This window comes from Schistocerca serialis, chromosome 9 (genome assembly GCF_023864345.2).
Source record: "Schistocerca serialis cubense isolate TAMUIC-IGC-003099 chromosome 9, iqSchSeri2.2, whole genome shotgun sequence".
In the NCBI taxonomy this organism is placed as follows: Eukaryota; Metazoa; Arthropoda; class Insecta; order Orthoptera; family Acrididae; genus Schistocerca; species Schistocerca serialis.
Window position 1 is genome coordinate 373,808 of NC_064646.1, and position 16,543 is coordinate 390,350.

Here is a 16,543-nt window from a genome sequence, read left to right on the forward strand (position 1 = left end):
CACCACAAATGCACTACACCTGACAGACCTGCACGCAGTACCCTTGTACTTCTCCCTCCCCGATAGAAATTCTAATTCATGCCTCAGCCCATTCCAGTTCCCCTTCTAAACTTGCATCAATACTGTCAAAGCTTCCCAATATAGCAATAGCACTGTAGCAATGAGCGAAATGGGGTTAATCGTGTGTGTACCTCAAGCGTAGCTCCTGTATTAAGCACATACAGTTGATATTTCTGAGACGTTGTTATATATAGTAGATAAAGGTGGGACTCAAGTTATCTCAGGATCATCAACTGTATATAATTAATATATTACCTACGTCTGGCGTACAGATTCGATTAATCCTGTTTCGCTCATTGCTAAGAAGCTATTCCGTTATTGTAGAGTCTCAGCAATACTGATGTGAATTTAGAAAGGCACTTGCAATGGGCTGACACATGAGTTGGAATTTCTTTCGGGGAGGGAGACTTAGTAGGGTGATCCATGCAGCTGTTGCAGCGTCAGGACGAGTCTGCAGTTGCCGGCACGGTATCTGAGCGTGGTCGGGGTTAGTGACCTCCGTAATAGTAATAATAATAATAATAAAAACAGAGTGAATGGATCAACGACGAACTCGAATGGGTGTCATTGGAAGTCCGACCCCAACATATGCAACGATCAATAACGAACAAAATAAAATAAAAAAAATTGTTCAACTGTCTAGTAAGGAGGAGATCCGGTTTCGAATGCCGGAGCTGCTACAAATTTTAATTCATTGCTTCAGCATACATTATTATCACAGATAAAAATGGGGCTAAATACGTATCAGGGACTACAGCCATATATGATTAACACACTTAAGAACCAAAGGAACTGATTCACCTGCCTTATATCGTGTAGGGGCCCACTAGCACATACAATTACCGCAACACTTCGTGGCATGGACTCGACTAATGACTGAAGTAATGCTGGAGGGAACTGACGGCATGAATTCTGCAGGACCACCCATAAATCCGTAGGAATACGACGGGTTTAGATCTCTTCTGAACGGCGCTTTTCAAGGCGTCCCAGATACGCTCAATAATGTTCATGTATGGGGAGTTTGGTGGTCAGTGGAAACGAGACTCGTCGGACCAGACATATTTCCAGTCATCAACAGTCCAATGTTGGTGTGGACGGGCCCAGGTGTGGCGTAAAGCTTTATGTCGTATAGTCATCAAAGGCACACGAGTGGGCCTTCCACTCCGAAAACCCATATCGATAATGTTTCATTGAATCGATCGCACGCTGACACTTGTTGATGGCCCAGCGTTGAAAACTGCAGCAATCTGCGGAAAGGTTGCTCTTCTATCCCGTTGAACGATGATCTTCAGTCGTCCTTGGTCCAGTTCTTGCAGGATATTTTTCCGGCCGCAGCGACGTCGGGGATTTCGTGTTTTACCTGATTCCTGATATTGACGGTACACTCGTGAAATGGTCGTACGGGAATACCCTCACTTCTTCGTTAGCTCGGAGATGCTGTGTCCCATCGCTCGTGCACCGACTATAACACCATATTGAAACTCAGTTAAATCTTGATAACCTGCCAGTGTGCCGGCCGTGGTGGCCGTGCGGTTCTAGGCGCTGCAGTCCGGAACAGCGGGACTGCTACGGTCGTAGGTTCGAATCCTGCCTCGGGCATGGATGTATGTAATGTCCTTACGTTAGTTAGGTTTAAGTAGTTCTAAGTTCTAGGGGACTGATGACCTAAGATGTTAAGTCCCATAGTGCTCAGAGCCATTTGAACCATTTGAACCTGCCATTGTAGGAGCAGAAACAGATGTAACAACTGTCCCAGACACTTGTTGTTTTACATAGGCGTTACTGACTGCAGCTCCGTAATCTGCCTGTTTACAAATCTCTGTATTTGTATACGCATGCTTATACCAGATTCTTTGGCGCTTCGGTGTACATCACTCACACTGGAAACACAGTCAGGAATAGCCGTACCTCACTCGTTGCTGAGGGGCTGAAAAGCTGAAAAGTGAGTTGGAATTTGTATCGGGGATGGAGGCGTATTAGGGTGATCCGTGCAGCAATGGTAGCCGCAGTGTCAGTGAGGTGTAAGGGCTAGGCGCATCTGTCTAGTAAGCAGGTGACAGGAGTCCGAATCCCGGTGTCGGTACACACTTTAACTCATTGCTTTGGCCCATATCATTTACGAGATGATCTAGGGGATAAATCTGTTAACTCTCTATATAGACGAAGACGAAAGCAGTGCTGAAAGTAATTGAAACGACGACGCGTGAACACTTCCTTGTGAACAGGTACGAGTACATTCATACTCTGCTAACGATGCTTGGCAGAGGGTACCCGCAGTCGTAACAGCTATTTGGGGGTTCTTCCTCGTCTTCTATTCACATATGAAGCGCGGGAGGAATGATCGTCTAAACGTTTTACACTCGCTGTACTTAGTTTACTGTTGTCTTCGCTGACCCTATGGGAGCAGATGGTTGTAGTAAATCCCTATATTCCTTATATAAAGCTGGTTTTGAAGCTTTCTAAGTAAGCTGCCATGGAATAATTTGGGTCACCCTTTAAGCGTTCATACGTTTTGCAGCACTGCTGTAACTCTCTCCCCTTGGTCAGACAAAATAGTAAACGTTTGTGCCACCCTTCTATGTATACGTAAAGAATCCCCTTTTGTCCTGCATGGTACACCTCCCATATTTTGCAGCAATGAGTCGATGTAATCCATCTGATGTACCTACGACTGAGCTTGTGTGATCAATTCATTTCATATCTAAACAAAGTGTTACTGCCAGGCATTTTCCTTATTTGCTTCGCTGCAGTTTTGTCACCCTGTCATTCTAGTGATAGGATAACATATTTCTGCTTTCAGTCATGTGCAGAATTTGAGATTTTGAACATCTGAAGCAGGATGCAAATCTTTGCACCACATCGATATTTTATGAAGATATAACTGAAAAGTAGTGCAGTTTTTTTCGAAAGGAGCTGGCTACATCATTATGGAAGGTCCGAAGCTAATGTTAAAATTATCTGCAAGGTCATTAATACATAAGATGAGCAGCACAGGTTTATAAACTCTTCCCTGGCCCACATCAGTCCCTCACTAATCATCCAACATAACACGTAATGTCCTCCCTATCAAGAAATCCTCAGCAGTCCACTCCCAATTTTTTTTCCACACCATCGGAAAAGAAAGTAAACAGACCACACGTTAGAAACAACGCCAGACATGGTTAGATTCATTCATTACTCCACAAACCCTAAATGATTTACTCATCAAGAACGGGAAAGAAGTCAAGTACATGCGACTGTAACGGTGCTCTCTGAACCCCTGGCAGTTCCTTCATTCTGATCGTTTCCGACTATTTCCATCACAGACTGCCTCTTGATCATGATCAATCTGTTCGGTTTACATTAAGCAGACTCAGATTGTCAACGAATATATCAGATGCTTGTCTTCGTGATATTACCAACAATGAGTTCGCTCACAAAAGCGATCGCACCGTTGAGTAGCATTAGTCTCATTGACAAACCTTCCGAAGAAAGAGTCGATTTCGAGGTGCGCTTTCTAGGAAGTCTGTTTCGCATCCTTCGGATTGTGAGAAGAAGTTGAGAAGAAGTGAGGAGGTACGTGATCACTGAGTTTTACAATATTCTGCAGTTGGAGACATCGGATCAGAGACTGGTAGACGAATATTTGTCTTTTGTGTACGTTCGCCAAGCACAATAATACTGTATGTCAACAGGAGCAGAAATGCATTTGCTTTTTTGGAAAGCGCTTGCTACGTACTATAGATTGTCGTCTTCTGGCTCATGACAGCATTTGTGTCTTTCGAAGCTAGGTCCTGTTAACACCAACGTAAGTTTTTCTTTGGTGCATCTTACGACGACGGGAAAAAATCATTGTAAGCTTTTTCTGGACGATCCTCCATAAAATATTTTCTACAGCAAATCAAAAGCAGTTATCCCGATATTTGATAATTTAGCCCGCGATCTCCAAAAATTCGATCCAAGGACGAATCTGATTTCAAACTTGATCTACAACACAGACCCATAACTATAACTTACGTACTCAAATATCAGAAACACGCCATCTGAGATCAGATACCATTATTTTTCGTGTTACGTAATTTCTTAAAACTAATTATTCCATTTAGAAATGCGTGAGTACCAACAAAGGCAATTCAGGTTATTAACTTTCTTTCCGTCTCGTTTACCAATCTTGTTCTTTTCGAATCAACTAAAACAAAATTATATCGTTTTCGGGTGGTGTGTAAATACTTCCAATTGAAGGATCTATAAAACTGTCAGATGGTAACTAACATAGCTCGGCGGACAATGCAAAACAGGAACATAAAACTGTTCGTTTTGTTAGAAATTTCTTCTGTAGTCACTAGTTAATACAGTTTTAGACGAAATTTACGTGTATGGTTCGTGTTTTTGTTAATAACATAAGTAATATTGGCACGACACGATAAACTTTTGGTATGTAAAGTACATCTGCGAACTCCGCTTGCTAGTAATCTAAACTGCATAACAGAGCTGCTGTTGAAACACTATAGAGATTCGTTACCGTATGGCAGGAAGAATGCGACAAAGTATGTTATGATGTGTAAGTGGGTTTATAACATTGACTGGGGGTTTTGGATTTGTGCAAGTTCTGCTCGCCTAGAAACTGAAATTGTTGTTGCGAAATAACGTTTTAAGTATCTTAAGTACGCAGGTTGTGAAAGGTTTTTTGAGGATGTCGAATGGAGTGAAGTTTTATCTGTTTCTAGGCTAGTGGTTAACAGATACATAACGGGACAGAGAGTCATCTATTTAGTTTATGCGATGGAAATTGGTGTAGTGATAAGTGAGAAAATGACACAATGGTAGAACAGAGTTTCTCATTGCCACCACCGATATTCAATTTGCGTATTGCGATTGAACAGAGGGTGTAATGGACTACATTGACTAACTAGGAAACGGGAACCATATAATCAATGAAACCAAACCATTTTCTAGGCGATGGTCGTAATTCACACAGAAACAGAAAAACCTTATGTAGCATGTGCACATATCACATATCTAAATGTTAAACTTTATCTAGACACATTGTTTAACATCCAAGTCTGGTACAAAGGAGGCAGAGTGGGTTAAGCTCATGTTAGTTTCATTGACTATCCATAAGAAACTGCAAATCTAACACACGCATATGTAGGCTATGGTTCCCTTAATGAAGACAAAGTCTAGATCTGATTTTGCTAGTAGTTGTGTATCACTGGATGTGATGACTGACTGTAATTAGCTCATTTTGCTTCTGATTTTTATACTCATCACGTAATAGAAAACTAAATGTCTTCCCGTTTTTATAAAATCGCTTCCAGATACATGGATCAAAAGTGTTATTTGAATGTGGAAGTTTTATTTCGGATACTTTTTCCAATTGTGGTCCCCATACTTAGTAATTTAATGTTCTGTTATGTAGATTTCTGCATTTGATGGTTTTGTTTGGTGTGCTTGATTAGATGAGGTGAGGGAAATAGTTCGAATGACTGGTGACTTTCAGAAGTAGTACATTGCATTACCATTACTTCTGGAGTTCAGATATCAATTTCAACCATTAAATAATTAAATAAAACGTTCTGCTGACTTGAATCTTGAGTGACAGATATTGTTGAGCAACACACTCGACTATCTTTATCTCTGTTTCACTATCAATAAATGATATTTTTCCTGCCTTGTCACCATCAGCTCTACATCTTAAATTATCGATTAACTACTCTGCTTGTTGAGCGACGTCATTTTCCACTGGTCGTAGTCCAGAAAATTAGTCTGGAATTATGAGTACAAATCATTGAGTAGGGAGAAAAGGATTTTTTCTTATATTGTCAGAAGTTTTATATAAATTGTTAGCTCAGTAATTTCAATTACCCGAAAAGGTGACCACCACTATTAAAACGACTATGAGTGCCCCAACATTCTTCAAAAATTTTGCAGTGTAAATAGATTTGACTTGATATCAAGTTTTTACGAAAACTAATTAAATGTGCAGTGCCAAGTGAGTGTGAATAACGTTATAGTGTACAGTTAACACATTTAGTAACTTCCACTATTCTCAATAGTTGTTTCCTTGTTACAAATATTTGTTGTTTTTAATAATCGATCAGTGTTTCGTTCAGTTTCATTGCAGTTTCCATCTAAAATACAGTATCGCTTAATGGTAATTTTTTATGGTTGTATCAAGGGCTGGAGAGTGTTCACGCTGTGCAAATTGCGTTATGGGACCGAAATGATACTTGACAATAAGCTACACATGACATGACAATTTTCACCTCAGTGAATACTACACTCACTAAAGACTGCTTGTTTTACGTTTCCAGATGTTCTCGCGGTTCAGTTCGCCACCTGCCAGCCAGGGGAAACCCAGGCTGGTCGATGAGCCGCCAACACCTGCGCCTCTGCGCCGCCTTCGGCCACCTCGACCAGAGCCGAACGAGAAGAAGGCGGCGTCCACCACCGCTGGCAGTGAAGAGGCCGCTGCTGATAAACCAGTGCTTCAGGCAGTGCATGTAAGTAGCACAGCCCACTTTGTACAACATCAGACGATAATTACAGCCGGAGTGTTCAAGAAATAGGATAGAAATGAATTCCAATGATGTTATGCAGACATGTTTATTGACATGACAATTTCTTTCCACAGTTTGGTCCAAGACCAAGAATTGTGCATTTTGACTTGCCTGGAGTCGAAGATGAAGAGGAGGAAGTCTCTGGCTCTTACTACCCGCCCGGAGTTCCGGTTCCACCCAGTCGTCTGCAGATCTTTGCCAACAGACCACGCAGACGGAAGATTATCCGGGAGTCACCGTCGCAGGAAGTGCAGATTGCGATGGCACAGCTCAGAGCTGAGATACAAGCAATGGTATGTTAGCCATGTGGCTGTTACAAATACAGCATTACATTAGAAACTCAAACGTAGTTTTCTTCTTTTTATTATTATCTTTTTGCATAAGACACTTGTAATAAATATATATGTAAATGTATGTGTAACTCATTCATTCACCCATCGTGTCCCCTGTAAACTACACCAAAATTCTGTAAAACACTACCATGTGATCATGAGGCATGACAAGTTCATCTTAAAGTCAAACGCGATACATGGTTTGAGAATAGGTTGAAACGAAAACATTTATTGATCGCAAATATGTTTAATAAGTTCAGTAACCAATACCGTTTGTTATGATGGTCATTAGATTGATCCAGAACAAGAATATGCATATTTATGGGTAAGGGAATAACGAGGACTGCAACACTTGTGTTAATTCATTTGGGTGGAAAGTTCATGGAGTGGTGATATTGTCATTATGAAGATTCATTTATGTCTACACCAGATTCCATAATATATTTCTGTTATTTTGGTTACTTGCAAAAGTTGTTGTAAGCGCCATGTAGTAGGTAGTAGATATAGTGTTGCTCAAGGAAGTGGTGTAATAAAAATAATTATTTTTCTCTTTCGCAGGAGAACCCGCCACCCACATCGTGGATTGTGCGTGTAATGGAGAGTCTACTCGACATGTACCGCAACAGGAGAGATTACCGGCGAAACCATGGATTGGCAGAGAGACCAGGGTTCGTCAGGCGAATGAAGAGTAGACTCGCTCCTGTTCGTGAGGCATTGAGAAGATTTCTGCATCTGAAGAAGAATACGGACGAGAGACAGCTGCCGACGGGCATAGATTCAACTCTTTGTGATTGTATTCTTCATTGCGAACACCCTGACCCTAATTACCCACCGATTATTCCGTTAACACCACAGCTACTTGAAACCGCACTGTGAGCGGACTTCACAAGCCAGTCTGGTTTGGTTTAAATAAAACACCTTAAAACGTGTTTAATTGTTTTTGTTATTGCATAGTTAATTTCTAAGACTTACAGTTCTGGTCCAGTAGGCAGCTCCCATTACCTGTAGTTTGACTAAAATATCTCTTTCCGTTTTTTACTTTTTGATGTTATACTTCATGTGTACAAAAATGTAGTAGGAACATTTTAGGTTTATCATACTTTTTACTTCGAATACACATACTTTAGTATTGCCAGGGCAAAGTCTTGAATATGCACATGAATATGAATTAAATGTCAATCAGTACAGAACATAAACTGAAAAAGAGATCTATTATTAAAATTTGTAAGCATACACATATATTTCTGATTATGTTTTTTAACAGCCAATTTATATCTAAAGAAACACACAAAGCGGAAGATCAAAGCAAAATTTAGCATTCATAGTGGAGTGCTGCGCAACATTAAATTCAGTGGACCCTCCTGATATAACGGAAGTAGAACCATGAATGACAACACAATCTTTGAAAATAACGTGACAAACTTATGCAGAAACCCATCATCAAAAATGTCCGCAGTAACTACAACTTTCATGCGACATGTGATCCGAATCGTCATCGAATACTACTTTTTCATTATCTCTAGAGACGTCAGAGACTTTAAAAATTATTTTGTCCTAAGTTTTATCCTCTTCCATGCTAATTTTGAATTTCAGCTCAACATAAGAGCACACGAAATAGAACTCTATCGTCACCTAATACCCATGAAGCAAGAGAGAGTAAGAAAAGGCTTAAAGCCGATGAATTGTACAAGTGATATCACTATTGTCATATACGAAGTCTGCAGATCTCACAGTTGATTCCGAGAGCCGTAAAAATGCGTTTGAAACCGCGGAAAATCGTCGTATCTGGCGTGACGTAATGTAATATTCCCGTTTGCAGAAAGCGCAGTAATGTTACGACAGCAGCACGTCGAGTGTTAAAAACTTTCTGCACGCAATATACTCATGTGAAAGTTAAAAATGATTGACAGTGAGAAGACGGCCTATGCATATTATCCACAGGAACGTTTGAGAGTTCGAGTCTTTCCTCGGGCATGGGTGTGTGTGTTGGTCCTTAGGACAATTTAGGTTAAGGAGTATGTAAGCTTAGGGACTGATGACCTTAGCAGTAAAGTCCCGTAAGACTTCACATACATCTGGACATTTTTGAACGTTGGAAGTAGCCAGCTAGAAAGGAAATACATCAAAGTTAGACTAGCAGCAGCACAAGCGGAAGAAGAGCAGTTGTCCCTGGAGTTAACTTCAGTAACGTAATGAATGGAGTGACCAATTTACTATGTTCAGATTTGCCAAAGCAGGCAACATTTTTAAGAGACGGTACAGGTGAGCCATATTTAGTCTAAAAGTTTCCAACGGCTTCAGGGCTTTGTAGACTGTAGACAACATCATCCAGACAACCGTAAGAGATCAGAAACTGTCGGACAAGTAAGGAAAAGGGCAAGTCATGGTTAATAATTGTAGAGTGAAAAAAAGGCCGAGAAGGTACTTCTGAGAGGCAATTTACATGATAGGAAATGTATGAATTAATACAGAACTTGCGGGGGAGTAAATCCCTTAGTACCTGCTGCTTTTGTACCAAATGTTGGGGCAGCAATGTAACTTGTGTTATAAGGCATGTGGCGAAGGATACTCCTGAAGAAGGATATGTACTGATTATTGCACGTACAAGTAGCTTTTGGATCGTAACCTTGACTCTGCAATTGAAGATGAAATCAGGAAAGTCACTAAAAATGCTGCTTTCACTAAATCTGAAGATCGTATAATTCTATGAGTGCTACAACAGGCCTTAGAGCCTTGGGTTCGTTCAACCAACCTTGCAAATCATACATGTGCGTGACTGGTGCATCGCACCTCAAATTGTCGTACAACAAGTGACGTTGCCTGCATCTGAATGTTTTCTTTAAGAGATTACTTACATTACTAATTTCTAGACGCAGTCTACCTGACAGGAACACGTCAGCGAATCCCAGTGATTTCTAATAATTTCAGTAAATGGCAAATGTTTCCGAAAAACAGAGATACAAACTAACTATAGACACAGCAGCAGCAGTTAAGGGAAAAGCTGAAGTTGGACGTTTGGACAACGCAAATAGTCAGCTACACACAGCAAAACTATTAAAGAATGGCTACTCGTACCACAAAATAAACTGAAAATAAAAAGATATTTCTTCACGTGTGTTAGTCTACGCAAAATACAACTTATTTTGAAATAAACTGATATTAAGGAGATACATTTAGCTAGATACAGGTTAATATCAAACTGCTGTAGACATACAGTGTGCAATGAGCTCTTTGATTACTGTAATTCAGTGATGGAGATGCGAACATAGAAGCTAATGGTTTTTTGTTAGTGCAGAGGCTCCAACAGCGATATGTTTTACACTGCATTTAACTATTAGAGAGGGTACAAGTCAAACAGTGACAACACCTGCAAAGTCGCCAAAATGTTTGAGGAAGTCGATATTTATTTGACACAGGACGTTAAAGACAGAGACCACCTGGAATTACTATAACCGTTCTATCATGTTCCCAAATAAACACTTTTTAGGAATAGTAGAAGGATGCAGTGGCTGATAATTGGTTTCTAAATCCCACCGTCTTTTGTGAAACAAATTTAAGCCTAAAAGTAACTGGATGATCTGATCATTAATGTCAAATGAAAGGAATAAAGCTTTCCCATCAGTGAAATTGATTTCAGTAAGATCACTTTCAATACAGTTTTGCTGTACTAAGGCCTTTGGGCAACTATTGTGGAGTTCGAGAGAATGGGCGGCTACAATCTAGAAACAAGACATTTTGGTACAAATATAAAGGTTTAAGTGAAAACTCGTGGCTAGAACAACCAAGACTGGGCATACATACAAATAATGTTACACAACATTTGTCCACATGTTCCGAAAAGCAAGAATCATGTGCTGTACGCAGAAAGAGAAAAATTAGAGGAACAAAGCAAAGGTCCCTATGGGAATTACTAGACATCGAATGAATAAAGTTGTAAAGTCAGATGACCTACAACTCTAAAAGTATCAGAGAGGCAGATGATGTTAAATTGGAATTATGTGCCACTAAATTGTAGGATTTCCTAACATTATCTAAAAACTGCAATATGTCACTTTGAATAAACGTTGTAATTAGTCAGTGACGGTATCATATCTTTACCACAGAAAAAAGAATGTCCCAATAGGAAACGACGGCTGTAAAGCGAAATTCAGAGTGGTGAAATTAGAGGTTGTTACCACACAAGGCACATTGCTTCGCTCCTCCTTATTGTGAGCATAACCATTTATCAAGGAAAATGAATGACTTTTCAAAGTCTGTAACGTTTTCTGACCGAAAAGTGCCCAAAGATAACCGTACCAGGCATATAATATCTCAGGCTTGCAACTAGTTCGGAGTGAAACATTAATTCTAAATCTTTCAAAGACTTAAGTTTCGTTATTCAAAATGTACTTATAGGAACAAGATGTAGTGAGCAGTGGACACACACTAGATGAAACGTCAAGTCCAAAGTTCTTAGGGAAATCGTATTCTCGTTTGTCAATTGACATTTATCAGAACAGGTTTTCTTGAGGGTGCAGACACTGACATTAAGAACGATGGGGTATTATCCTTTGAAAACCGATGTAACAGTAACCGGAACATATTTTGTACCAGTAAAAATGCAGTTAATGTTAATGTAAGTGTAAAGGGAACGCAAATTCTGCGAATCGTGGCAACTGTTTCCATGTCACAAGTGTGCGCCATGGAGCAAGGCAAAATGCAAGCGAGTCAGTTAGCAGTTCATAGGGCAAAAGTTTCTGTTAGTTTACAAATCAGTCCCAGTTACATAAAACATGTGTAAGATTTGAAAAATCTTGTAATACTAATGACTATAAATTTTAATGCGTGGCAAAATATCGACCACAATCCATTCTCTGGAAGTGCTATTTTAGTGGTCGATAATTTAACAACATTGCAAAAATGGGGTCTTTCATTAAAATAGCAGTAAACAGAAGAAACTAAAGCTTTATTGGTCGTTATCGTCTGGTACTTTATATGTGTATATAAAAATAGATACAAAAGACCCATACATTAAACAATAAGTCATAAGCCAGGTTTGTTCTGTTGCTTAATTCTGCTGGTGCAAGTGTCCAAAGCGTTATTTGCTCAAAACTGCACTGTTTAACCGCTCTTTAGAGAGTGGGTATTTAGACACGAATATGTGATTAAAATTATGTAATACGGAATGACCCAAGAGCCATAAAACGGTAGTTGTGTTTCGAAGTAATAGTTAAGTAAATTTTACAAAGAGTAGATACTTGAAATAGAGTAATGCAAAGTAGTACAAAGGGAATCCAAGGAATACATAAAAGAGTTGCGTTTTGTTTTGAATATAATATATGAACCAATGCGCAGCATTGCTATCTCGCTTGCGTCTTTGTTTTCAGTGGTGCATGTTCGCAGTCTTCCGCGGTAGCTGGAAGTTAGGGATTATAAGCCTTATTAAATGTCATGCCGATAACTGGATTAGACATTGGAGTGGTGTATGATAGATTATTTTGAGATATTGGGACATAAAATAGTTGAACCTGTTCATACAAATATCTTTGCCGATCGTAGTCAAGGCGATTCTGCTAATAAACGAGACGTGAGATATAGTGCCCGTGAAAGACTAAATTTTTGCTGTACAGACATTGAAAGAACTCGAACCTATAATTAATATCGTGTCGTGAGAATTAAGAAGCTTAGACTTTGTAAAGCCAGAAACATATTTATGATTTATCAGATATTAATGGTAAAGTAAGGTTTCATAAGAAATCATATCTTCGGTGATAAGATAAGACTGTTATTATACCGAACCGATAAAAACTAGAATCAACTCCTTCTTCATTGATTCCCCAGTGCCATCTCTCTTTAATTTAAGAAGCAAATTGTGTCAACAAAACAGAATATATACGAAACTTTCTCCGTGTTTTCTAAATTCCAAAAATCAGCTAGAACATAGACAATTGTATCTGTGAATATTGAAGAGTTATCGAGAAAAGCTGATCAACTTGTTATAAACAGATAATAGGATTTAACGAAGGCATATTGACTAGGAAGGAAACTAAATCAAATTATATGGGAAACAAAAATTAGAAAAAAATTGAGTTGAACCCGACTGCTATATTATTCCCGAGTAATAAAATCACTGTCTTTGTGTCCGTTGTGGTTGAAAGTGTATGAGCAAATTTCAACTGCTAGCTCACACAATTAGATTCACAACGTGATTCAGAGATGTTTTATGCCCGACCCACACGGCAGGGAATGGTTCTTCACTAGCCGCGACAATATATACACAAACTTTTGAGATCAGCTCCGCTGCCGGAGGAAAATGGCGAAGCGATTTCTGTGCAGTCGCGACGACAGTGGGTGTGCGGGAATAACTGCAAGTAGTCTTTGTTAACTTACTACGTTTAAGTTCGGTTCGTGTGCTGCGAAATTCACACCCCCTGATGTACCTGCTGTAGGCATATACACGGTCACATTTCTGAGCAGTATCTCTTGGAATCATGCAGCGCTTTTCTGAAATTTTGATCTACTAATTACTATTTTTGGCCTGGGTTTCGGTTCCATTTACTGTTTTGAGCAGAAATTTTCAATCAGCGCATCGCCAGGATATTTCTAAATATTGGATATGGCAGAGTTTTTGTACTCCCCGCAAGAACGCAAGTCTCCTTGTAAAGATATATACATTGCTGCATCAATGAAGTTATAGACCGCTTTCATCCATCTACGCCTAGAGGCGAATGCAGACACACAGTCAGTTCGAGACCAAACGGTACCAAAAATAGTGGAGAAATATACTGGGTTCGTTGTCTGTTTAGAAAACTTCAGCTGACGCGGCGTATTAGACATTTTAGACTCTGATTGTGGAATAGAAATATATTGCAATACTTCTACATTTTTTGAGTCAACTTTGTCCTCCGGAAGTAAATGCTAGAACAAGCCATTCTTCTGTGTTTCCTCCATACTAAGAATTCGTGTCAGTGTCGTCAAACCCATATCCCAAGAGAAGCTGTTCTTTCTCAGAAGGGCTCAAGCCTGATTTTCTCCAAGATGTTTAGATTTAAACTGTATAAAAATATTTTTTATGTTAGGACACTCATTTTTGTACGAGAATATAAAAATACGATATAGAAGCAAGGACGCAGTGTAAAACTATTTACTGAATGCAAAAATATAATTCTGAAACTATATCAAGTAAACTAATTAAGTATATCATTTATTAAGTAAATCATATATCACGTAAATCATGTATAGATCATATATCAAGTAAACTCTGAGGTACCAACACAACACAAAATAACCTGTGCAGAGGTATTTCTTTGCACCTGAAATATTACGATAACGTCGAGGGAAATTATCGTTATGTACGCATTTTTGCCAACACGGGACAAAAATCTCATCTCACAGTGTTTTGCACTACATGCAGTGAAACAGGAGTCAGATAATCATTTGCATGTGTATATTACACTGTAGTATCAAAATAAGTCGATTTAATTTTGTAAATGTAAATAACCAGCAAAATTTGAAGTAAATGGTGCACTGCAAACGTCTCCTTCGGCTCCCCATGTTTCGGTATAACTCACTGCTCACAGAAAATTTACCTTGCGATAGTAAGTCAGTATGTGTAAAACTGCCTATAGTATGTGAGCGCAATTCTACATTTCAGAAACTGTTTGATAAAAGTTTCAAGAAAATACTGAGGTACCATAATAACACTATATACCTTGTCCAGACATATATGGTTACAACTGAACTTACGTAAACTCAAGGAAAATTGAGATTATGTACGTCTTCTTGCACACACGAGACAAAAAAATTCATTTCGCAGCAGTTTGCACCAGATGCAGTGTAAATGGAGATAGTTTATAGTCACTATATCGATATTATACTATACAAACATAGTAACGCGGTTAACACCTGTAAACGTGAAGACTTACCAGGAAAGTTACGACACATGGCATCGACTGAAAGCTGAGACTGCTTTGTGGTTACTTTATCGAGCATAAAGTACGAGTGGAACCATCTGTTGACAATGTAAGTTCGTTGTGGTTGCTTTGTTGACAACAGACCGTTCTCATGCAGTAGATGAATGCGATAGGTTCATTTAGAGGTATCAGATTACAGAGAGTTTGGACCTTACGTGGTCTGGTTAAAATATTGACCACAAACGCGTCAACTAGTGGCATTCTCAACGATAGGAAATGCATTTCTTCTATGATTGCGGCACTCTCACCGAAAATGGAAAATATGTAGCAAGGGAATATGTACGGCGATATAAAATACTAAGTAGGAGATTGCCAAAATGTAAGAAGTACTCAAAACATTGCCAAAAAGCATATCATGAACAGTAGCTTCCAATCACAAATAGTAAATTCTTGAACACCAGCATTGTTAGTCGACATCAGGGGTCTCCAAACATTTCAGCCCAAGGGCCATACTGGCTGCTTCACAAAGTCCCAAGGGCCAAGAGCTATAGTCTGTCTAAGTTTTCTTGAGGCCTGATACGCTAGACACTGAGTGGCACTGTAGTAGTCATTACCCAGTGAACTGCTTATTGTTTTATCTTTGCCCTGCACAGCGCTACTTCGCTTGATGAGCATGATTCGTTCTTGAATTTTACTCTTAACCGACACTCGTTAAGCGGAACACTTTTTTTCCGTAGGAATCGATGTAGAATAACTCAGTGTGTTCCATTCCGAAAAAGTAGATACTCAAAGGGACTTATAATATAGAACTGTAATGTTTTTTATTTGTAGTACAGTACATCCTTTCCTAGAAGAAAATTATCAAAAGATATTTGTTTATGCCCAGCTTTTACAAATAAGAGAGATAGCAAAAGCGTTAATTAAATTCGTACCGTGTGTAGCTACTTCCTTATGAACATCTGTAATGAATTCGTGCTGGTGAACGACGACAAATCAGAATCGGAATTCGTGAACAGATACTGCAAGAGAATGAGTTACTACTTACCATGCGCCAGCAATGAAGAGATCTTGCATCATTCATGCAGAAAATTCGTCAACAGCACAGCTGACTCAATACAGCGTTGTCGGAGGTTCTACCTTCCACAGTGGACATTTATAGGAGAGCGTGTAACTTAGTGTTCATTAATAGCGGTCAAAGAGACCTGTACAGTAGGAGGCAGTTACTAAATGGGTTTATTAATATAAAAATTTGATTTTTATTTTTTCACATGATGTTCGTCAGGGCCTTCTGCCTGGCGGTAAGTTGCAGTGCCTCAGTCACGTTGCACAGAACTGGACAGAACCACCCTGAAACTCAGGTGTTGAACCATCAGCACCTAAATTCACGTGTTGTTGACCGAACTGCGCGTCTTACGACCTGACCGACCAATAGGGAGGCTTAGAGGTGGTCAGGTGGGGGTGGAAGCGCGGCCAGCTGCCGGGAGCGGACACACCGTTCGATCTCTTCTGCTGGCAACTTCAAAACCGTTTAGACGCCTTCGTTCCTTTGTCTTGGGCTGGCGCCCATTCAGTCTCGGCGGCTTCTCCAGGCCTGCCTTTCCTTTCTACGACATTAAAACTTCACACAGGTTAAACTATGTTTTATTCTTCACTTCAACGCGTGCGTACTGCTTCCTCCTCCTGGCCAATCCTGACGCATTAACAGACCGATCCAGGCCAG

The 16,543-nt window shown here is 39.6% G+C and overlaps 1 protein-coding gene across 1 annotated transcript in view; it reads left to right on the forward strand.

The window, feature by feature from the left end:
- LOC126418711 (serine/arginine repetitive matrix protein 1-like) overlaps positions 1 to 16,543 on the forward strand; it is a 98,204-nt gene that overhangs the window by 21,329 nt on the left and 60,332 nt on the right. The window contains exons 3-4 of the mRNA XM_050085614.1: positions 6,354 to 6,542; positions 6,674 to 6,892. Of these exons, the coding sequence (XP_049941571.1) occupies positions 6,354 to 6,542; positions 6,674 to 6,892 (408 nt within the window). The remainder of the gene's footprint in view (positions 1 to 6,353; positions 6,543 to 6,673; positions 6,893 to 16,543) is intronic.